The 24314-nt window shown below is 46.4% G+C and overlaps 1 protein-coding gene across 6 annotated transcripts in view; it reads right to left on the reverse strand.

The window, feature by feature from the left end:
- Nucleotides 1-24314, reverse strand: part of CDKAL1 (CDKAL1 threonylcarbamoyladenosine tRNA methylthiotransferase) — a 700075-nt gene that overhangs the window by 66798 nt on the left and 608963 nt on the right. For all 6 annotated transcript variants that reach the window (XM_077769569.1, XM_077769571.1, XM_077769566.1 and 3 more), the window contains 2 exons: nt 20086-20169; nt 17056-17220 (listed from right to left, as the gene is read on the reverse strand). In XM_077769569.1, the coding sequence (XP_077625695.1) occupies nt 17056-17220; nt 20086-20169 (249 nt within the window). The remainder of the gene's footprint in view (nt 1-17055; nt 17221-20085; nt 20170-24314) is intronic.

Consider the following 24314-nt stretch of genomic DNA (forward strand, 5'->3'; position numbering starts at 1 on the left):
GAGAGTCCATTTCCTTGCCTTTTCCAGCTTTCGTTCCTTGGCTCACGCCCCCTGCCTACCCCAGCCCCTCGACATCTTCAAAGTCAGGTTTCTCTCTGATCTCACATCTGACGCTCCTACAGCCCTTCTGCTTTTAAGGACTCCTGATTACACTAGGCCCACCTGGATAATGCAGGATCCTCTCTTTATGTGAACGTTGGCTGATTAGCAAATTCAATTCCACCTGCGACCTTAATCCTCCTTGGCATGCGGCCTAACACATTCACAGGGTCCAGAGGTGACGATGTGGAAGACTCTGGGAGACAGTTATTCATTCTGCCTCCCACATGCCCCAAGGTTGATAATGTTGAGTCGTTGGGTATGTGCGCTTCAGAGGACGCCATCCAAACTCTCGAGTCCTTGAAGCTTCCTTAGCAGAGGACCATGGAAGACCTTTAACTTTTACTAACTTAGATTCTGGAGTCTCTATGTGAAAAATGAGGGTTGTTTTGCTCTGTGTGGTTAGTAGTTCCCGTCCTACAACCGAAAAACAAGACGTTGAGCTGGAGAATTGGAATAGGTGGACCGAAAGTCAAAGCAGGACGTGATTTCTGGTGGGGCTATAGCGAGAGAGGATAAGCAGCTCGCCGGCACCAAGGCCAGGGTTTCACAGGCGCGGCAGACTCAGGACGTGAGTGGCCCCGACTCTTCAGCCTCCCAGTGTCTGTGCCTCCTGCCACGTAACTTCACAGGCACTCCCAGGTCTTGTCCTGGTGACCTACTTTGGCCAGTGGGATGTTATCAAACACGATGCACACCCAGGCTTGGAAAGTACTTTTGTATTTGTTTGCTGTTCTTCCTCTGCCTTTACCATGAGAAGGTGCCCCGCTAGCCTGACAAAGGATGAGCCACACAGAATAGAGCGGATTCACTCAAGGAGTCCCAGATGAAGCCATCTCTACCTTTCCGCTGAACCACCACACATGTCCCCAAGCCCCGAGCTGCTTAGTCACCCTACAGTTCACTGCAGATGGCTGAGAAAGTCCAGATGACATTAGTCTAAGGGCTCTACGGTTGTGGTTGTGTCATAAGGCACAGTGGCAACAGTTAACTGATATATAAGATGACCAGATATTTGGTCCTGCAATCCTTTTTAGTAAGGAATGTCTATGTCTATCTCCAACACAAATACATTTATTCATTCACTCAATAGATGTTTCCTAAGCATCTGCTATGGCACGCCAGGCTCTGCTCTAGACATTAAATACAAAGACGTGAAGGAAGCGAAGCATCTCAGCACTTATGGATGGAGTTTCCATTTTAGTAACTGGAGACAAAGAAACACGTAAATATTTGGTGGGTCTGCTGGTGAGATTTTCCTTGGAGAAAAATGGAGTAAGAATGGTGGGGGTGGCTATTTTCTAGAGAGCTACTCAGGAAGGACTCACTTATAAGGCAGTATTTCAGCAGATGCTTGAATGGAGAGGACAGATGGGTCACACAGGCATCTAGGGGAAGCATGTTCCAGGCAGAGGGGCCAGCAAGTGGAAAGGCCCTCCTGAGGTAGTGGAGTTGATGTGTTCACATTCAAGGGGCAGCATGGAGACCAGCGTGGCTGGCCCAGCACATTCAAGGGCGAGAGAGGTCAATGATGGTGTCAGAGAGCCAGTGGCGGGGACAAGATGCTGGACCTTGTACGTGGTGGCAGGAACTTTTGTTTCCACTGTGAGCACGAGGAAACTCAACATAAAAATTATTTTTTATTATGGTAAGAGATATATAACATAAAATTCGCTATTTTAATCATTTTCAAGTATACAAGTCAGTGGCATTAATTATACATCATCACCACTATCTCTAAAACTTTCTCATCCCTCCAGAGACTCTGTAATCAATAAGAAACAACTCCCCATTTCTACCTCTAGCCCCTGATAACCTCTAACCTACTTTCTGCCTCCATAAATTTGCCCATTCTAGATCTTTCGTCTAAGTGGAATCCTATAACATTTCTCCTTTTAGGCCTGGCTTATTTCACTTAGCATAATGTTTTCAAAGTTCATTCATTCATATAGTGGTAAGTATCAAACATTCATTTCTTTTCATGGATGATTAATTTTCCATTATATGTATGTATCACATTTTGTTTATCCATTCATTTGCTGATGGACACTGGGGTTCTTTCCACCTTTTGATTATTGTGGATGATGCTATGAATATTGGCGTACGAGTACCGGCTTGAATGTCTGCTTTCCATTTTTGGGTACATATGCTGGGTCATATGGAATCCTTGACGGTTTTAAGCATAAGGGAGACACGATCTGATTTATATAGAGGGTAAAAACAGGGAGACCAATTAGGCAGACTGTGTTTATTTTCAGATAAAATAGTAGAACACAGAAGAGGAAATCACCTCCTGCAAGAATAGCTAAAAGAAAATGATCTGTAGCAAATAACACTATCCTGGACCATAGATGTTCTGTAATTGCTCAGAGGAACTGACCTCATCTGAAGGGATAAAAGAAAACAACCACTCAACATCAGTGAAAAAGGGGAACTTAAATTATGATCATGAAGTATCTTAGGCAACTAGACTTTACAAAGGCTGTCGCTGGTGATGTATGTGCCGGAAAAGACGAATGGCCAAGTCGTCTTCTCATGCACTATATGTGATTTGGGCAAAATGTAACCCATGCCCATGGAGCATCTTGGTTAGCTAGGCCAGATAAATCTTTGCTGATTATCACCAGGCCCCCAATTTCACACCGCATATCCATCGATCACTTCCTATGGGCTAGGTGGTGCTCAGTGCTTTCCATGTATTATCTCATCTGTCAAAATCACCCTATCAAATAGACTCTATTACCCCAACTTATAAAAGAGGAAACATACCTAGGGAGGGCTAAGTGGCCAGCCAAGGATCATGCAGTTAAAAAGGAACAGAGCCAAGAGCCCAAATTCCACGCAGTATGACTCCAAAGTTCACGTGCAGAGGAGATACTCTGTCTTTCAAATGGATGTTTGCAAGAAAGAAGCCCTGGGAGCCAAGAGCTTCTGGAAGGAAAGTGCTGATTGTGATAAATTACATTTGTGATGGTTCTCTGCTTTTGTGGTCCTTTAGATTTCTCTCTTGAGTGGTGGCAAATCTCAAGGGCACTGCATCCTATTTTTATAGGTGGACTTCCTAACAGATAACTGTTGACTTGACATATGGCTTGAATGTTTACACTTCTTGGTGATTTTATAGATTCACATTGGGGAGACAAAGGGGCAGGAGAAAATATGTTTCTCTAAAACCCTTTAAATTTACAATACTGCAAACTACATTAGAAAACAAAGATATCCATGGTTCTATTATTTGAGGCACATCTCATGGTCAATATTCTGGGTATGACGAGAGAAACAGGCTGACAGTCTCATTATTAGAAAGTAAACGTGGGGGGTGGTGCGCCTGGGTGGCTTAGTCGGTTAAGCGTCCGACTTTTGCTTAGGTCATGATCTCGTGGTTCGTGGGTTCGAGCCCCGCGTCGGGCTCTGTGCTGACTGCCAGCTCAGAGCCTGGAGCCTGTTTCAGTCTGTGACTCCCTCTCTCTCTGACCCTCCCCTGCTCACGCTGTCTCTCTCTCTCTCCTAGAAATAAAAACAACAACAACAACAACAACAAAAAACATTTAGAAAGTAAACGGGAAGAAAACCAACATCTGTGGTTAGAGGCATGCATGCTCAGCTCCAAAGTACTCATCCTTACACTTTCCATGGAAAGAACTTAAATTCGCAAGATTATTATCTGTTTAAAAGGGGGCTTTTGCAATCTGTTTATCAAGATGTCAGATGACTTCAAAGAACAGGTTGTATGGCCTGACCATAATTTTTAGCTATTGAAGAATATACTATCCTAAGTTCAAGTAATAGATTTATTCTCAACTACCTTGCCTCTGGTCGAGAAACGATCCATTCCAGTCTGTATGTCACTAAAAGCCAAGCTCATTCAGCAAATACGTACTGAGCACAAACTACCAGGCAGGCACTGTGCTCGGGTCTGGGGGTGGTGGGTACACAGGACACACAGGGTGGCCCAGTGCTCATGTGTTTTTCCTCACACAGGTGACTTTTACTGTTATGCTCACACTCAAAAACTTTCCAACAGGCGATGAGAGAAACTTCCAGTATTCACCCATATCTTCTCCTTATTTATCCATTAGTATGTTATTTCTCAAATATTTTTTGAGAAAGCATGCACCAGCGAGTGTGAGGAGGGGAGGAGCAGAGGGAGAGAGAGAGAAAGAGAGAGGAAGAGGGAGAGGGAGAGAGGGAGGGGGGGGAGAGAGAGAGAGAGAGAGAGAGAGAGAGAGAGAGAGAGAGGAGAGAATCCCAAGCAGGCTTCCACACAGGGCTCGATCCCACAACCCTGGGATCTTGACTTGAGCCAAAATCAACAGTTGGACTCTCAACCAACGGAGCCACCTGGGTGCCCCTCCCAAACTCCTGAAGCAGGCAGGGCCATGCAGATGGTCAGCAGATGGGAACAGAAGTGCGTACGGGACTCCTAGGCCAAGGTAGGAAAAAGCCTGGCTCTCCAGCAATCCTCTGCTTGCAGGCAACCTGGGTCCCAGAGGGACTGTGTGCTACAGACAATCCCTGATTGCAAACTGCCCCCTAAAAGGTACTAGATGTGTTGCAGTGTATGCAGGAAACAGACCTTTGTTAGGTTAGCCTGAGATCTCAGTGTTCATGAGTTACGGTAGCAAAGCCTACGCTATCACGGACTAGCTCCATGGGCTTGTTTCATCATGGGATGTCTCATGTTTCAGGGGGGAGTTCTGTCGGACTTCAAACCCAGAGGTCTTCTGCTTCATAGTGAATGTCACTTTCCACTGCCTCCCAACTGCCCGCATCTGCTTATCGATGCCCCAATAAGGCCAGATTTGTTCTTACGCGTTGTCACCTGACTGGTGTTTCTGTCTGAGAAAAACGCCCCCCTTCACCCTGATTAGGTCCTTCCCACCCTCCAAGTCCAGGTCTAACCCCGCCGCGGGCACGAAGCCCTCTGCAGCGCTAACTGTCCCAACAGCCTCCTCGCGCAGCGGGGTCTCCACACTGAACGTTCTGCCTTAGTCGTGCACATTCCCAGGAGCCTCTCCCGTCTTTCTCCTTCCCGCGGCGGCAAGCTGGAGACGCAGGCTCCGCGCTCAGACGCCACGCGGGGAGACCAGGGTTGGGAGGTAAGCCTCCCGGCTCGGTGGGTCTGCCCTCGGGCACAGGGTGGGGCAGAGGGAGCACTTCTCACCCGCACCTTCCACGGGGATCTGGGTGTGGTTTCTGGTGTTCCAGCCCTTCCAACAACCCTGGGCGCTGTACCCCTCTGCAGACCCCTCCCTGGTCAAACTAAACCAACACTCCTCTGTTGTCGACAAAGAAGCCTGACCCCCCCGCCCCCGATAGCTCACATCTTCAGAGGCTCCCTACCTTCTAATTTTTCTCATTTAGCACTTGATAGATTACATGCTTTGTTTAATATGCACACATCCTCTCTTCCCAGCTGGACTTTCCCCTCCTTGAGGGCAAGGACCACATCTCAGACTTCTGCATCCCAAGCAGTGCTTACTCACAAAGTCCTGGGTCTACTTTAGAAACTGACAGGATGACCAGATAATTCTCACCCAAAACAGGACATTTTGGCAAGTGGAAAACGGCACACTGTTACTAATTACACAGGACCACAGGCAGAAAACAGGACTGTCCCTGACGAACCGAGGCAGATGGCCATGCCCGGCACTGAGGAGGGCTGACCAAGGAAAACGGGAAGGACATCCGAAGGAAGTGTAATGGGAGTTAAAATGAGAGCGTGAGAGAGCTGTGCAGGACACCTGAGTTCCAATCACCGCGGGACACAGTCGTCCCCTGGAGTTCTCCCTGTCAGTGCGGATGGAGGCGCTGGGCTTACACCACCTTTCACGTTTGGGTGTCGCTGAAATACCCCCTCTGGTTTTCGTAAAAAAGCTTTTTCCACCTGGTGCTTTTATGATGACGAACACCTTTCATTCTTGATGAGTTCATTTTGTACTTGGTAAAAATCATCCCTAAAACTTGAGCCCCGAGAGCACTGACACTGCACGGGCAGCCACGTACCCAGACAGGACCTTCTCCTTCACCCCAATCCCGGCCTACAGGGGGTCACCACAGAACAGCAGCATTATCAGAACACCCACACTGGAACCCTCCTCACCAGGGTCCCATTTGTTACTTCAGTCTCGAATACTTAGTCCAGATCCTAGATAATATTATGGTCAGCTGATGCTGAAACACCGCGTGAGAAGGCAGGCGTCACCTGCATGTTGTAGGTGGGAATAGCCTAGTCTCGGGGGAGCTCATCTTTCTTCCGGTCCTCAGTCCTTCCTTGCTCTGGGCATCTGCCCAGATGCCTTCAAGCTCAGCTCGCTGTGCCCTCTCCTCCCTCCTGCGGTGTGGACAGAGGGTCATGGGGGAGGGCGGTGCCTGCCCCAGTCCACCCTGTGATGTCTCTCTGTGAGTGTGCACAGCAGGGTGCACGTGTTCTGGCCCCCGTGCCCTTGCCTGGGCTAGAAATACTGCGCTGAGGTACTAATACAGGGAGAAAGCACCAGCACGCACACAGTAGAGGATGGCTCCCCAGGAGGTGCTGTTACTGTGAAGGCATGGTGGGCCCCTGACGCATGTGGTCCCCCTCACTGTGCCCCGCCCGGGTACAAGCCCCAGGAGGAGGACAGTTGGCAGCAGCGACTGCACGAGGGAGCGACGCCAGTGCAGTGCAACTGCTGAGCACCGGCTCGCTCTGCTGACGGTGCTCAGACCGGTTCACGGGAGGCCCTGCAGACGGCCTGAACACGTTGTGAACGGATGCAACCACACCGGGTCAGCTCTAGTGTACTTCACACAGCTCCGCAGCGTGGAGTAAAATCTGTGTATCTAGATTGTGAAACCCAACTATGTCCTGACGGGTCTGTTTTTTGCAAAAGAAACTAATGAGATGCAGTATATGAAAGAAAAGGACTAAATATTCAACGTGCTATAGTCTTCACTGCGTGTGACACAAATTTAACATATGGGCAGTTAAACAAGAATTCAATCTTACGTAAAGTTTAAAAAGAAGGAAAAAGACAAAAAGAAAAAGAAACCAGAAAAACTGCTTGGGTTCGGAGCCAGTATCTGAGGGAAGGAAGGGAAAATAGGAGGGAACACACACCCTCATTTGCTTCTAACACGGTTAGCTGATCTGTTTGAAATTAGATCCACTTTCAACTGTTTTAACTTAATTATTAAGCCATTTCTTAACCTCATGAATGCAGTTTGCCTGCGCTTTCAAATCTGGCCCTGAACTAATAGACCCTTTCACTTCAGTGGTTTTGGAAATGAATGTTAGATGAAGAGGAAAGCACTTTAAGAATGCTTTTGTAAGGGTCAAAGCTCTGAAAATACAGTAGAGTTTGTACATAAAACTCAGGACACCCGAATATCCTGCTGGCCCTTTGTCGGGTAACGGAGGCAAACCATGCATCCTTTACGACTTGGGCTTCTTTTCCCCGGGCAGTCGGCCGCGATGGGGCTGAGCTCTCTAACTGCTCAAGTGGATCCATTACTGGGATCAAAGTCCCAACAGATGAGGAACAGGTGGGAGCCAGGCACCCTGGGGGCAGCCTTCCCATCGCCTGTGGGAAACAGAAGGGTAGGTTCTGCCCTCCATTCTAGAATATTCTCCTTTAAAAAGAGGCATAAATAGAAAGCAATGTCTGTCAGGAAGAAGAGCCAAGGCTACAAGACTGCTACTGAATCTCTTTCTGTTGATTTGTTATTCTCATTACGTGGAGGAGCCCAATTTGTTTCTATCCTTCATTTTGTAGGAAATCAACAGCTCCGGATTAAAACTTTCCCAATGATAGAAAGTTGTGCAATTTTTACCTTCGTTGCTTTACTGCTTGGCATGTGTCACAAATTAATAATGATAATATTAAGAGTAGCCAACCTTTACTGACCGTTAAGCCATTTCTATGTAAATCTATGAAGTAGGTACTGTCATTATCTCCATTTACAGAGGAGACAGCGGAGGTGGGGAGAGGCAGAGTAACATGCCAAGCCCATATTCCTTGTAAATGGTAAAACAATGATTCAGCCCAAGGTAATCAGAATCCAGAATCAATGTTCTTTTTTTTAATAAAAAAATTTTTTAACATTTATTTATTTTGAGAGAGACACAGAGTGAGCAGGGGAGGGGCTCAGGAAGAGGAGACACACAGAATCTGAAGCAGGCTCCAGGCTCTGAGCTGTCAGCACAGAGCCCAATGTGAGGCTCGAACCCATGAACCATGAGGTCATGACCTGAGCCGAAGTCGGACACTTAACTGACTGACCCATCCAGGCACCCCCAGAATCAACGTTCTTAACTGCTGCAAAATAGTGGAGAATGGAAGTAAAGTACCTTTAAAAAAAATAAGGAAGTAAAAAAAATTAAGAGCCAGGAAATCATTGATTTTTAAAACTATTCTTAATCCCTTCATCAAATATTAATATACCTACTATGCACCAGGCACTCTGCCCACATTATCTAATTTAATCCTCTGTGAACCAATTACATCTCTTTTATAGATGAAGGAAATGTGATTCAAGGAACCGTACAAGAGCAGAGGCACGTGGGAAACCAGACTGAGCCCACACATGACAGACTCCGAATCTCAAGCTCTTTTCACAAAGCCACCCTACCTGTTCTTTCTTTCAAGCAGTCCTTTGCTACTAGGAATAAACTCAAAGAGAGAAAAACTCTGAAATAAAACTCACTACTTATTTATAAGTTTAGAATTGGCAGAGAATTTTCTTCTTTTTTCTTTTCTCCCAGAGACAAAATGGCTCTGACTCTTTAAGTGTCAATCTTAGAAAACAGTAGGATTCGGGGCAGCTGGGTGGCTCAGTTGACCAAGTGTCCGACTTCTGCTCAGGTCATGATCTCACAGTGTGTGAGTTCGAGCTCTGCACCAGGCTCTGTACTGACAGCTCAGAGCCTGGAGCCTGCTTCGGATTCTGTGTCTCCCTCTCTCTCTACCTCTCTCCTGCTCATGCTCCATCTCTTTCTCTCAAAAATAAAAAGCATTAAAAAACAACAACAACAGGGGCGCCTGGGTGGCTTAGTCAGTTAAGCGTCCGACTTTCGCTTAGGTCATGATCTCGTGGTTCGTGGGTTCGAGCCCCGCGTCGCGCTCTGTGCTGACTGCCAGCTCAGAGCCTGGAGCCTGTTTCAGATTCTGTGACTCGCTCTCTCTCTGACCCTCCCTTGCTCACGCTGTCTGTCTCTCTCTCTCTCTCTCCTAGAAATAAATAAAAATATTTAAAAAATTTAAACAACAACAACAACAACAACAACAAATGGTAGGATTCAACTGATTTGTTAGAATGTGGACTATAAAAGGAGAAAGAACCTCAGGAGTAAAACTAGTTAGCCTTGGTCAAGCAGTGGTAGTGTTGATATTCTCCTATCTTTATAACACAGACCTATAACTGGAATACCACTCTTTACAGAACACAGAGAAGATGGTTAATACTGACCATTTCCTCTCTCTCTCTGGATCCAGTCTGAGCCTGCACTGGTATATGGAAACTACTGCCCAGACGTGATCAATAAGACTCTCACAACTCCAAAGGGAAGGTGGTATGAACCTGGGCTTAACCCAGGCCTGACCTCACACCCATCAGAATGGCCACGACCAAAAATCCAGAAAATAACCAGTGTTGGTGAGGACGTGGGGAAGCAGAAATCCTTGTGCACTGTTAGTGGGAATGTAAAATGGTGCCGCTTCTGTGGAAAATATTAAAAACCATATGATATAGTCGTTCTGCTTCTGGGTATATACTCAAAAGGTCTCAAAGCAGTATTCGTACAGCCATAGCCACACCAGCATTATTCACAACAGCCAAAACGTGGAAGCAACCCCAGTGTTCGCTGACAGAGAAGTGGATAAACAAGTGGTACACACATAAAATGGAATATTGTTCAGCCTTCGAAAGGAAGAAAATTCTGAGACGTGGCTCATGGTGGATGGACCTTGAGGACACTGTGTCAAGTGAAATGAGCCAGTCAGAAGACGATAAATATTATATGCTTCCTCCTATATAAGGTCTGGTACCCGGAGCAGTCACATTCATTGAGACAGGGAATGGAACGGGGGTGACTAAGCGCTGGGGTTAGTGGTGAATGAAGTCGCTTAATGGGAATGGAGCTTCAGCTCTACCAACAGAAAGGCATGGAGATTCACTGCACATCACTGTGAATACACAGTACTTAACCCTTCTGAACTGTACACTTGAAAGTGGTTAAGATGGCAAGACTGATTACGTGTATGTTTTACAACAATTCAGAAACAAGAACACAGGCTTGAACGTCGGTAAGAACTGCGTATAAATCCTGGCTTGCCTCTCCCACCTTCTAATTTTGTGAAGGAAGTTATTTATGGAGTTACGGATGCTCGGATTCCTTATCTGTAGAACAGGAGTAATCACAGTATCTTCCTCCTTGGGTTAGGAGTGAGCGAGTGCAGGTAAGATATTTGGCACAGGACTTGGTCCATAATAAGCACTCCACAAATGTTGGCTTGAGTCAGCGCAGTAGGCGTGGAACATTCAGCCAACGGCAGAGTGGAACAATCAGGCGAGGAACAATCCCTCGCTGCCTCTTAAAATGTCACATGAGGTGGTATTTGTTGCCTTGTGGGATTTAATGGGGCCCAGGGCTGGGCACACAACTCTGAAAGCTCAGAAACTGTCCTTCACCTACAGAAAAGACCACATGGACAGGGCAAAGGAGACCAGTATATAAAAGCAGAATGCCAATTTATGAACAGCCCACTTAGGAGGGGTGAATAAATCTATTTTCTTCCTATAGGCAGATTTGCACAGGAAGGCACATTATAGTCAAATATTGCCTGGGAAAACGTGGACTCAACAAAGGAAAGTAAATGAATCAAATATATAATGGTACCAGGCTAAGGAATGAGGTGCATTCATTTCCAAATAGGGATGGTCTTCAGGGATTTTGAACTCCATTGGCCAAAGCATCCTCTCTTCTGGATGCAGGTGTTTCCAGCCAGTGTTGGCTTCTGGACTGTGCTGTGCTCGCAAGGCTGACCACGCCTAACCTCTGACTGGCCTGTTTCTCTGGCTACCTAATGCTTTGGGATAATTCCACCTACCCTTTTCTTTGACCAAAAAGATGTTGAGTTTCATACAAGGTAATATTATTCAACTTAGATACCAGAGCACTATAGACTCTTGTGGATTCTGTTTACCAGCCTAACAAAAATCATAAAAACATTCATTGAATTTTTATATACTGCTAAGGCAGTAGCTGTCAAGATACACTGTCAAGTGAAAACCAGAGAAAGTGTCTACAATTTAAGAAGGAGGTGACAAAAAATATGCGCATGTATTTGTTTATATCGTTCAAACAAAAAACCATGGGAAGAATAAACAAAACTAAAACAAACAAAATTCCTTAAATAGGTAAGAGAAGAAACAGGGTGGAGGAGACAGAAGGTGAACTTCTCAGAACATACTTCTGTAGATTTGATTTTGTAAAGTATCTTACATAATTTTGAAACAAAATTAAGATTCTAAAATTTCAAAAAAAAAAAAAAAAGCAAAGTAGAACAAATGCTCCCGAGGAGTATCCATTTGTTGGGAGAGCTGTACAGAGAGCAGCGATTTCGGCTGACTTTAAAACCTTTATTGGCCAGGGGGGCTCAGTCAGTTAAACATCTGACTTTGGTACAGGTCATGATCTCACAGTTCGTGAATTTGAGTCCTGCATCAGGCTCTGTGCTGACAGTTCTGAGCCTGGAGCCTGCTTCGCATTCTCTGACTCCCTCTCTCTGCCCCTCCCCTGCTTACACGCTCTCCCTCCCTCTCTCTCCAAAACAAATAAACATTAAAAAAAAAGTTTTAAAACTACTATAGGCATGTACATCCCCCAAAGGACATACTCAAGAACAGCAACAGCTGCAAAACTACCACCACCACCCCCCACAACTAAACTCCATATTCAGTAATCACAGCGTTTGTGACAACACTGGTATAGTTATTATTAGACACTTAAATGAGTGTCACAGGATCGAGCAATGAGTACTCATGGTTGGGTTATCAGGGCCTGGGATTTTCAGTGTGGAAGAAAGAAGTTACAGATGTTTAAGGTGGGTGATGGGTATGTGAGATTATTATACTGTTCTCTCTACGTTTGTATATGCTTTAAATTTTCTCTAATAAAAATTTTCCATAAGAGAGTTAAAACAACTCACTGATCCTAATCTTCGATGATGGCTCTCAGGTAGTTTGTCATATTATCACATGATCATGAATTAGGTACAGGTGACGGCAGGCCCTGTTTACCCGCGGGTTTTCTTCAGGTGAAATGACTGAACACCAAAGCAACTTTCTGTGGAAACTTCAACTATATAAAAAGATCATCATGTTGAACAGGACACGTTACTACAAATTTAGGTTCCAGGAGGGAGTGTGGCAAAAATAACCATGCTCTTCACATCTTAAAACTGTGCTTCTGCTCAAGGTTCCGATGTCTCTGGCCCCTGCCACTGAACACCCCCCTCCCCCGTGGGCCACATGCGTGTCCCCAACACCATCTTTACAACCCACTTCTGAAGGATTTTCAATACACGGACGAGAGACTCCGCCGCCCACGGAGATGCGATTCCACCCTACTGTCTGAAGCTGGAAGTGTGGAAATCTGGTGTGAGCACATTAAAATAGTAAAACTGCCTTTATAAGTAGCAAACACTCCTTCCCACTTGAGACGTATTTTCTTAGGAGAGTGTTTTTCAGACCTCAGCACGCATCAGCATCATCAAGAAAGCTTATTAAGAAAACACGTTGCTGGGTGCCTGGGTGGCTCAGTCGGTTAAGCGTCCAGCTTTGTCGCAGGTCATGATCACGTGGTTCGTGGGTTCGAACCCCGCGTCAGGCTCTGTGCTGATGGCTAGCTCAGAGCCTGGAGCCTGCTTCGGATTCTGTACCTCCTTCTCTCTCTGACCCTCCCCTGCTCACGCTGGCTGTCTCTCAGAAATAAATTTAAAAAAAAAAAGGAAAGAAAAGAAAACAGGTTGCTGGGTGTTGCTCTCAGAGTTTCTGATTCAGGTCTGGGCTGAAGCTGGAAAGTTCGCCTTTTTCACAAGTCACCAGATTTGCTGATGCTGCAAATCGGGGACCACACTTGAGAATTCTTATCCAAGAACACATCTGAAAGCATATGTGTCCCCTGCTTCCTCCTAAGAACAAAGCCCCCTAATACTTTCCATAAAACAAGTTCATGATCCCTCCTCTCTTTGATTTACATTTATCCCTTTGAACTCCATGATGCCTTCCACTGTTTTAAATATTATATAATCTTTTCATCTGAAATTATCCTTAAAATGATACTTACCCAGAAATGGTCTCTATTAGAGCACAGGTGGAAGTTTGTTTCCATCTTCCCGACACAACAATCAGACTAATTCTGGTTCTTCTCCAGCCTCACCCCCCCCCCCCCCCCCGCCTTCTCCTCCTCTATTCCTCTAACCAAACTGAAAAGAAGACAGGAATAATCATAAAAAGATATTACCATATGCTGTTTCCACTAGCATCTAATTTCTGAGGGACAGCAACCTTTGACTTTATTATTGCTTTCCTTTCCCATCATGCTGTGAGCATTTACCTATTATTATCTGAAAACAGCAAGTCCTGATTTCTATGAATATTTATAGAATTCAAAGCCCCGCCACAGGGTAGGTATTCATTCAATCCATTTTTGTCAAATAGAATATTTCAGTCACAGAATCTCAGAGACAACCGAGGTTTGGCGAACATTACGTGGTAATACAGAAGGTCACAAAAGTCTGTTACCGCAAATGCCAGAATGCTAGAATCGGGATCTCAGGACGTCCACACAGCCTGGAGTCCTTCCCCCAGTCTGCTGTACCTCTCCCCAGTTCTACCAAAAGACGTCAGCAGGGCCCAGAGTGAGACAAAATAACTCTCAAGTAGCACAGGGCTAAGTACTTACAGAGTTATCATCAAATTCTCAATTACGGTAACGCATTTACTATGGACAATCATTTTTTAACACAGTATTTCACTTTAGATGCTTTGACCTTTCCAGATTTCTTTACAAAGTGTATAGTGGGGGGTGGGCGGGGCCATCATTCCAGAAAATCTCAGGAAAAGCCTGCACAATGAAAACACCCATTCTGATGGGATTGGTTTCCTGGCCCTGAACAGATGATCCTAATATATAGAGATGCACCCCCCACCCTAACCTCCGTAAACGTGTCCTGCATGGGAATGGCTGAAACGATGAACAAAACCAGGTCATCTTCAGAGTTTGCTCTTTCTAGACGCAACTAGATTTCAGGTGTGCTATGTGCCAGGAACAGGGCTGGGTGGTGTGCGTGCACCCCAGAACGTATTCCTCCGAAGCCCGGTGAGACAGACATTATTATAATGGTCCAAATTAGGCTCAGGAATCGCGTGGCTTGGGCAAACTGGCAACTCAGATGCAAAGTCAGGTCTGCCTGACCCCAAGGCCACACCTCATCTGCGGAGGTGAGCTGATGTTTCCATTCGAGAGTTCCAGCACCTTCCTTGGTACTCACAGAGCCCAAAGTGCCTGAAGCAGGACTCCCCTTCTACCATCTACTTCTAAGTTCTACAAAAATGTAGGTTGTTCTCTTCCTGCTTCACGTGTTTTGGTTTCTATCATAAGCAACCACATTTCTCACACCAGGGCAAATTCATTAAAGAAGGCTTTTTGGAGCCCGCGCTTGGCATAGCTTTACAAGCTGATGGATAATGAAGTGGCAGCCGTGCAGGAAGTCACACATGGTGACGAGACACTTGTGTGCATTCCCCCGCGATGCAAGCATCCATATCGGTAATCTGGAACCCTCTGGTCTCACGCACAGGGTAGGACCCCTCCTATAAACCCAGGAGGCCCGGCACACAGGTGACCTTTTCCTCAGCCTCCCAAGGACCGGGGACAGCCCAGGGTGGAAGAAAGCTGGTGGTGGGAACAGAGGACAACACACTTTCCAGGCTGGAGGGAGGGAGAGAAGAAAAGGTTGCCCTCCCCACCCCCGGAATTTAAATGGGGCTGCCCTTCCAGCAAGAAACAGCAGAGTTAAGGGGCAGAAGGGCACTGCTTTTCTTGGTTTATGATAATGTTTCCAGCACTATCCTCTTCAACAGACATACATCGAAGGGACTATACCCGACAGCGTCTTTGAAATAATAATTTGCCCACTACTGCCATGTGCTGTGAAATCCTTTGCACTGTGGCAACTTATTTTTTTAATTTTTATTTATTTTTACTTTATTATTTAGAGAGAGAGAGAATGTGAATGGGGGAGAGGGACAGAGAGAGAGAAAGAGAGAGAGACAGAGAGACAGACAGAGAATCCCAAGTGGGCTCCATGTGCAGCACAGAACCTACATGGGGCTCGATCCTGTGACTCTGCGATCACGACCTGAGCCAAAATCAAGAGTGGGATGCTCAACCGACTGAGTCACCCAGGTGCCCCTCACTGTGGCAATTTTAAAGGCAGCCTTGTAATACACACTCTGTAGAAAAGCAAACAACAACAAAAGGCCAACTTCCTTTTATAATTTCTGAAGTACCAGGGAGCCTGGCTGGCTCAGTCGGTTAAGCGTCCGACTTCAGCTCAGGTCATGCACAGCTGGTTCGTGAGTTCGAGTCTCATGTGGGGCTCTGTGCTGACAGCTCGGAGCCCAGAGCCTGCTTCAGATCCTGTGTCCTCCTCTCGCTCTCTGCCCCTCCCCGAATCACACCCCATCTCTCTCTCAAAAATAAATAAACATTAAAAAAACTTTTTTTTAAAAAAATTTCTGAAGTATTAGCTAACACATCCAAAGCTGACTCTAGCAATAAAATTTAAATTCTGAATTCTACTCTTCCTTCCGGGTCATCCATCCCAAACCTCAAAGATTTTTTTTTTTGAACAACCGCAAACATTAATGGTTATGCTTATCCAGTATTAGAGCTCACTCTGGGTTGAGGACGACGCATAGTTGGCTGGGCTGTGACAAAGGCCAGGGCCCGTCATTCCATTATCACTCACATGGCTGTGTGCAGACATGGGTCAGGCTCGTGAGAGGTGTCCCTCATGTTTGGACACCAGCGTCCATCACCACATGAGGTGCGAGCAGGGATAAGAGGAAGCTCTTTGTCATTACTCTCAAAGTCTAATTAACATGCTGTTGTGATTTATTTTCAGGGGAAAGATAATACACATATTTAAACAATTGAGGGATTGTACGGTCAGATAAATATCACTTCTCCCTTTTTGCCCGTGTGAAGTCATTGCTGCATACTTTTTCTGGAGTGCTTAACAATTGTGTTGGAGAAAGGACATCAAATGATGCTTGGAAATGTGACACACATTTTCATTTCACACTCCATCAGCTTTTACAACTGTAGCTCAATGAAATGTAAGAGAGAGATTGGCAAACAGCCATATTTACACCAAGGTAGAAAAGAGGGGTCAGGTTACTTTTTTATAGAAAGAAAAAAAGTTGTTTAATTTTCACTCCACATGACTAAAAGAGATATTCAACAAACACCCTAGAGAAAGGACCCTAACCACACGCACTGGGCACGGTTTAGTGCCTGTTTAACTGTGGCTTTTGACTGTACGATAAATGGTTTTGTAAAGCAAGAATATGTCCCTTTCCTCACCCTCCTCCACTCAGGATCTACTGACACCGAAATATACTAGATCTGGTGGGACTCAGTGCTCAGTCTTCCCCTCCCCCCCTCCCCGCCCAAAAATAATGCCTGCTGCCCTGGGCTTCTTCCCTCTCTGGGCAGAGGGGCAAAGCTAAAGGCATCAGCAAAAATGCATCTTTCTAATTCAGATTTCAGTCTGTCACAAAGGATCACAGCCTGGTGCGTACATAAAAAGGGACTCTCAATAATAACAGAAGCGTGGGCTGGAGTCACTGTCCCTCCACAGCTGCTGTGTGGCCAGCAGGGCGGAGAGAAAAGCATCTCTTACTCACCTCTGTTAAACCTGAGACTTCGCCCTTCGCTAAGGGTTTGCTGATGGATGGCGTGTATACTCTGGCGTCCGATGCCGGCTGCCCTTTCATAAAATGTTTTCCTGATTCATAAATGTCCACTTCGATCATCTTCCCCATGAATGTGGGGTTCTTGGGCACTAAAACCTTTAAAAAAAAATTCATAAGGCTTAATTTTTTTAAGTGAACTTTAAGTTTTAGAACCGTTTCAGATGTACAGAATTATGGCAAGAAGGCAGAGGGTGTCGACACCTCGCCCCCAGTCTTCCCATTGTGAGCACCCTATCATTAGTAGGATATATAATTAACAAACCAATGCCAATGCGTTACTATTAACTGAGGCCCATACTTCATTATTCAGATTTCGTCCCCTCAGATCTTTTTTCTTCTGCTCTGAGATCCCGTCCTAAGTAGGCTCCATCTTGCAGCTGCTGGAAGGCCTGGACATCTCGCGGGGGAGGAAGGCATTTCTGGAAGGAGCCACCTGCCGGGCGCAGACAATGCTCTCTCATCGCGGGCCGCCCGCTGTCCTGAGGCATGTGGTAGGCAGGCCCGGGAAGCCCCCCAGCAATCAGCCAGTCACTTGTGGACAGGCCTTTGATATTCTGCTCTCGGCTGTCCCGGGCAATGAAGGAAGCGGAGACAGCACTGATGAAAGCCTTATACTTTTAATACCTGCCAAGTCAGCTGTCAGAATAATGGCTTGAGTAGACACTTCAAATAAAAGGCCTGCACGTCTGTGTGTGTGTGTGTGTGTGTGTGTGTGTGTGAGCGAGAGCGTGGGTGTGTGATGGGCGGGGAGGACATGTAAGCGACCTTTCTAATACCCCAAAGGCCAGTGTTTGGGGCCAGACAGGTCCGGGAAGTAAGGGTTCCTGTCCGCAGCCTTCGTTCTGTTACAAAACGCCTCCAGGCCCCACCTGCAGCCAGGACCCGCGAGGCCCGCTTGGCGAGGTCACAGGAAACTGCCAGACGGTCTCTCTCCACCGACGATTTCTGATCAAAGCGCCTGTTTACCTCGAGCGAACGCTTCCCTCCTTCTGGGCCTCGCCGTCGGCTCGCACACAGCGTGTCGGCCTCGCGCTGCCGTTTCAGAGCCGCCGCGACGGGCCCGGCTCTTTAAGGTGGGATCCAAAATAAACAGGCACTTGCACATCTAGATGCGACCTTCACTTCTGGAACTCATCTCACTTCGGAAAAGCATTCCTGTGAAATCTTTGATACGCTGAGCCGCGGGGACCAGCACGTCAGGGAGGCGCCGGGCGGCCCCCAGCCGCCTCTCGGGGACCTGGGTCTTTCTGGGTTCGAGCACGCCGCTTCAGCAAAGCGCAGGAGAAAGGTCGCCCGGGTGGTGCATGACTCACAGCAAGTGCAGGAGCTACAAGAGCTTCGTATCAGAATAGGAAAGCCCTTTTAAATCGGTTTTTATAAAACACGGAAATCTCTGGGGTAAACGGTCTCTGAGAGATGTGGTGCGATTCCGGGGGAAAAATAACTCTCCTTGATCTGCTGCCTTTATCTGAATGAAGGGCTCAGAGAGAGAGAGAGAGAGAGAGAGAGAGAGAGAGAGTGTGTGTGTGGCCCCTCCAGTTTTAATCATTGTGTGTGTGTGTGTGTGTCCCCTCCAGTTTTAATCATTGTGTGTGTGTGTGCGTGTGTGTGTCCCCTCCAGTTTTAATCATTGTGTGTGTGTGCGTGTGTGTGGCCCCTCCAGTTTTAATCATTGTGTGTGTGTGTGTGTGTGTGTGTGTCCCCTCCAGTTTTAATCAGTGTGTGTGTGTGTGTGTGTGTGTGTGTCCCCTCCAGTTTTAATCAGTGTGTGTGTGTGTGTGTGTGTGTGTGTGTGTGTGTCCCCTCCAGTTTTAATCACTGGAAAGAGCCCGACCGCTTTACACCGGAGGAAGCGGCGAACGAGGCGTGCCGCTGCCTTTAAAATGAAGGGGAAAACAGTTCCCGCTGAGGCAGGAACCCAGAGGGCAGAGAAGCGGGAGGGAAGAGGCGACCCCGGCTACAATGGGGCCCCTCCCCGGGGCCGGGCAGGTTGGCTGCATAGGAAACGGCTCTCCCGAGCCAACTGAGACGGAAAGCGGGGCGCCGGGAACAGCGCCTCCTCGGCTCTGGAACAGAACGGGCAGTTTCGCGGCGCCTTCGGGGGCTCCTCCCACGTTCGCTGGGGACGCGGGGCGGGCGTGGGGCCCCTCCTCGTGGAGTGGGTGCGGGGGGCTCTGCAGCGGGCGGGGGCCTCCCGGCTCCCTTCCCCCACTCGCCCGCACCGGCCTGAAGAGGCGGCGGAGCTCTAATTTCAGCCACGACTCACAGCCGAAAAACATCACCTCTTACCTGATGAGAAAGACGCACAACGTAGGAAACCCCACCTGACATTAAGACAGGCGAGCACAGTCCAGGGGTGACCCACGGGGTCCCTGTGCCCCGGGGACCGTCCCCGAGTAGGAGAGGAGAAGCCCTCTCTCCCTGGGCCCTTTCCAGGCCCACCGGGGGAGAGTGGAGTCCCCAGTGCTAAAGCCTGGCTGGCCCCTGGGGGGTGCAGGGCAGGCCGGGGGGGGGGGGGAGCCGGGGGNCCCTTGAACATGACTCCCAGACTGAAGCTGTTCTGATCCTCAGACTGGTCTCCAGGGTGGCTCACACCGTTTGAGCTGGAAGCACCGACTGGACTCCTTTCCCTTTGCCCCCAACATTCTTATCAAGGTGGAAGTTAAAAAAAAAAAAAAAAACTACTAAAACTAAACACAACTAAAAAAACAACCAAGCGACCAACCACNTCTGGGATGAATGAGCACTAAAACACACTTACTCTTTTGTCGAGGATGTTCTGGAGACCAAGCCACCACGATAAGCCCCCGGTTAGTCTAGCTGGCTTGATGCTGTAAAACAGCCTTGCGGTGACAAGATTCTACCACCTTCCATCCCTTTTAAGTTCCTTTTGCTTTAAGTGGTTTACTTCACAACCTTCTCACTTTGGGGAAAGCTTAAGAACGCAGAAGTGTCTCTCACCTGCTCATAGAATCGATTGTGTGCAACATAGAACTTGGAATCGAAAGATTCTTCCGTCACTAACACTTGCTGTCTTTCACCAATCTGTGGAGAGAAGGGGAGAAAAAAGGAAAGATTGGGGCAAATACCTGAGAATCTAAAACAAAAATGCCCACCCCAAGAGCTCTGGATCCGTAAGATTTAAAGTCTAATGCTAGACTGCTACTTACTTAACAGCTAATACAGGAGCCATTAATTCCAATTTCCTGAAAGACATTATTATCTGTGCACTAATATGAAATGCGCATAGCATGAAATCCTTTTTCTTTTTTAAAAAATTTTTAAAAATGTTCTATTTATTTCTGAGAGAGAGAGAGACAGCGTGAACAGGGGAGGGTCAGAGAGAGAGGGAGACACAGAATCTGAAACAGGCTCCAGGCTCTGAGCTAGCCGTCAGCACAGAGCCTGACGCGGGGCTCGAACCCACAAGCTGTGAGATCATGACCTGAGCCGAAGTCGGACGCTCAACCAACTGAGCCACCCAGGCATCCCATGAAATCTTATTTTCTTACATGACTATGAAACAAAACTTAGCTTCCTCCTTCCAGGTAAGTAAGATAATTAAGACTTCTAAGACACACAAAAATCTTCTAAGTATCACTTTGTTTCTTCAAGTGAAGTTGCAAAACAAGCCAGGACAAGCTGCTTCTAATCCAAATTCATGAAAATATTTTTGGCAATAGTAAAGAGTAGTAATAAACACTAATTTGAGTTACGAGGGATGTCACACTAAAAGAAAATGCCTCAAAAACTAGTCATTACGTCCTTGCATCTAAACATTTCATGCACTGCACAGGACTCTGAAATTACTGATTAAATAAGCATAGCTGTTTATTCATTATATACATTTTTTTCTCTCATAAACAACTGTTTCTTCTTTGTTGAAGCCATGACCTTTCATTCACTGTTTTTTTAAGAAGAAAGCAAGCAAAAGTATGGGACTGTTAATCCCTGCAGGATCGATCTACATTTATGATCTAACCAAGAAGTTAAATCAACCAAAACACCGGTTAAAGAAAGGTGACTAGTCTAAAAACTTCTACCATTTTCAAGTTGATTCCACTGGGAAATGCAACATTTAAAGTATCAATTCTTTTTTTTTTTTTTACAAGGTTTTCAAAAGGTCTGATGTAGCAAACTAGCTGTATTGAATGATTTTGCCCAAAATTACTTTTGCCTTTGCTACTTGATAAATACAACCCTCCATTATTAAAGCACATGGACAAGAAGATTTTTAAAAAGCAGTCCCTAGTCTCATATATGAGGATTTGTCACCATGTTCAGGCGGTTAGCATTTAGGAAACGTAAACACAGCTGCACTAAACAGACCACCTAACAATTAAAAACAAAACAAAACACCAAACACCCCTCTCCATCATACAATGCCAATACCTAAACACACTGTAATTTACTATCTTTTTACCACCTCATTCAAAATGTAGCCCCCTTAGCCAAAGGTCGTAAGGTCTCGAGGATGATACTTATCAAAGACTTATTTCACTCCCTGAAAACTAATGGGAAGTTCCTGCAACATTAATCTCTTTTAAAAATCAAGTCGCAACAAAAGAAAGTCTACTCAACATCGACTCTGAACGGAATGGCTCTGTTTATTTAAAAAGACTGATGGATATTGGGTTTCACTGAAGTATATTCTTCTGGAAGAAAACTTAGAATGTTTATACACATTTCACAGTGTGAGTTGCTTATAACTTAAGATAAGTATCTGTCAATGGTTCTTAAGGAAATCTGCAATTACACTTCATCTCTCACATTAAGTTTTCGGGAAATTAACAACAATATGAGACTGTGGAGTCACTGAAAACGTAGCTGGTTCTTTCCTCTTGTTAGCACGAATGTGGACAGCTGTAGTCATCATCTCTGGGCTGTTCTGTTTTACCTGGACATACTAACAATGGTAGCAAGGCATACACAGAACTTGAAAGACCTGCTATGTTTGTACAGTAGAGGGAAAGGCTTTCGATCATCCGTCAGAGAACTCTTTGTAGGGGAGTATGTAACTATCATTTGCCAAAGGGATGCAGGAAGACGGCTATGTGTAGTAATTTATGGTGGCAAACATCTCTCCCTTCTGTCCCCTCGGCCATGGATTCTGTCTCACTGGTGAGGCTCTTAAAGTTCCTCAGAAGACACTAAGCAAAAAAATGAGCCCAAGGAACTAGGATTTTTATCAAAAGCTGCTGCAATCTATTCCGACCCCCTTAAAAAACCAACAAAAACCAAAAACTAAATGCTCTCGTACATAAAGAAGATATATAGAATGTAGATACATAGAGCATAAATATATAGAATGAAGAATGAAGCTGCAACGAAGTGAGTATCAAATATAAGCTTTAAGAGAATTGACCATTTCAAGTAAAGTTTAAAACACCAATGACGTTAAGGAAGGAGGGAAGTTCAGGCGGGAGCCTAGAAGAGGGTTTTGCCTTGGTGACAGGAAGGGGTTTGCATATGAGCCACCTTGCCCTCTACTCTCCAACTGTTTTCTCCCCAGCTTCACAGGATAACCCAGCATGGTTAAAGACCCACATGTAACAAACGAGATTTAGGGTAACTGTCCTGATTTGCCTTAAGAACGTCTCTGCTAACCAGCAAGGATGTCCCGGCCTGGGGGGTGCGGGGGAGAAGCAGGTATCTGGAGAAAAAGGGTGAAGCTACAGGTATCCTTAGGCCATGAGGACAGCCACGGCCCAGCTCTGTCTTGTGCTAAAGGCAGAGAGAGCCCACGGGCAGGGACCGGCAGAGTGACGGAGAATACACTGGGTCTTCTCCGAAATTCTGCGACATCTCCGTTCACCTGACATTCTGATATCCTTCTCTGCCTACCCCGCCATCGCTGACAGGAATGCAACGTGACATCACCGGCTCAGGACACGGCTTGTGCTATTTAAGAAATGAACAAACTCCCCAGAATGTATAAGAGGCTGAAAGTAAAGGTCTGCACAAAGATTGTGACCAGCAGCACGAATTAAGATGCCAGTGGAAATGTGACCCCAAAGAATGGTTCTGAGGCGGCTTCCAGGTGGCTGGGACATTCCAGGACAGGAGGGAAGGGGGCACATGGAGGTCTGGGGAGAAGAAGGGGTGCGGAGTTCTAGCAGAACCTTAGGAAAGAGTATCTCAGAGAGGGCTATTCAAATAAACCAGCTGCCATCATGTGTAGATGCTGGGGCGGGGTGGGGTGGGGGGGTGAGGACGTAGGATCTGAGTAGGTTATTTTTTTAAGGTAAAAGAGATGGGACTGACTGCTTTTTGGGTTTTCACATTCCTTGTCACAAAAGGCAGAGGTGGGTGAAAGTGGCTGGAGGTGGGGAAAGGAGAGACAGGCTGAGAAGTGGGTTATAACATGTAAGGGACCTCTCAGTTCCAAAGTTCTGGGTCATCCTTCATGGTAGATCGGCACTCTAGGGCCTGGCATGCCTATGAGCTTTCAAATGAAGGAAACACACACTTTACGTCCAGGCTCACTTTCCTTAAAAGTAAATGTATGCTCACAGCCCTCTACAAATTTACAGCTACTTCCTTGCTGCACTTAAAGTAATGTGATCTCTAATGCCCACCAAAGAAAGAGTTACAAAGTCTCTCACAAAGCTGTCCAGTGATGGGAGTCTAAAGAAGCCTGTCAAAATCTTCCCAGGAAAGCCCTTGATTTATAACCCTAACAAAGACAAACCTTTTCCCTCAGATTTTCTTTATAGGCACATAACCTATATAGTCAATTAACTAAAATGCACACCTAATTTCTTCAACATTTGTTTTTAAAGTTTATTTATTTTGAGAGAGAGAGAAAAGAGGGAGAGTGAGCACATGAGCAGGGGAGGGACAGAGGGAGGAAAGAGAGACTCCAAAGCAGGCTCTGCATTCTCAGTGCAGAGCCCAACATGGGGCTCGATCTTACGAACCACGAGATCATGACCTGAGCCGAGATCAAGAGTTGGACGCTCAACTGATTGAGCCACCCAGGCGCCCCTAATTTCTTCAACATTTCAGAGTTTAGGAACTTGGGCTGGGAAGTTAAGGATTTCTATGGGAAACTCAGATTCCTTTGATGAAGTCTGACTTGACGACACGGGTGCAAGGGGCCGTCGCCAGTTCCGGCACCTGCTCTTACAAGCAGGCCCACTTAGTCTCGAGTTCATCAACTGTCCGCAGAGAAAGCTGTTTCCCTAGGG

Source organism: Crocuta crocuta, unplaced genomic scaffold, assembly GCF_008692635.1.
Source record: "Crocuta crocuta isolate KB4526 unplaced genomic scaffold, BGI_CrCroc_1.0 scaffold145, whole genome shotgun sequence".
In the NCBI taxonomy this organism is placed as follows: Eukaryota; Metazoa; Chordata; class Mammalia; order Carnivora; family Hyaenidae; genus Crocuta; species Crocuta crocuta.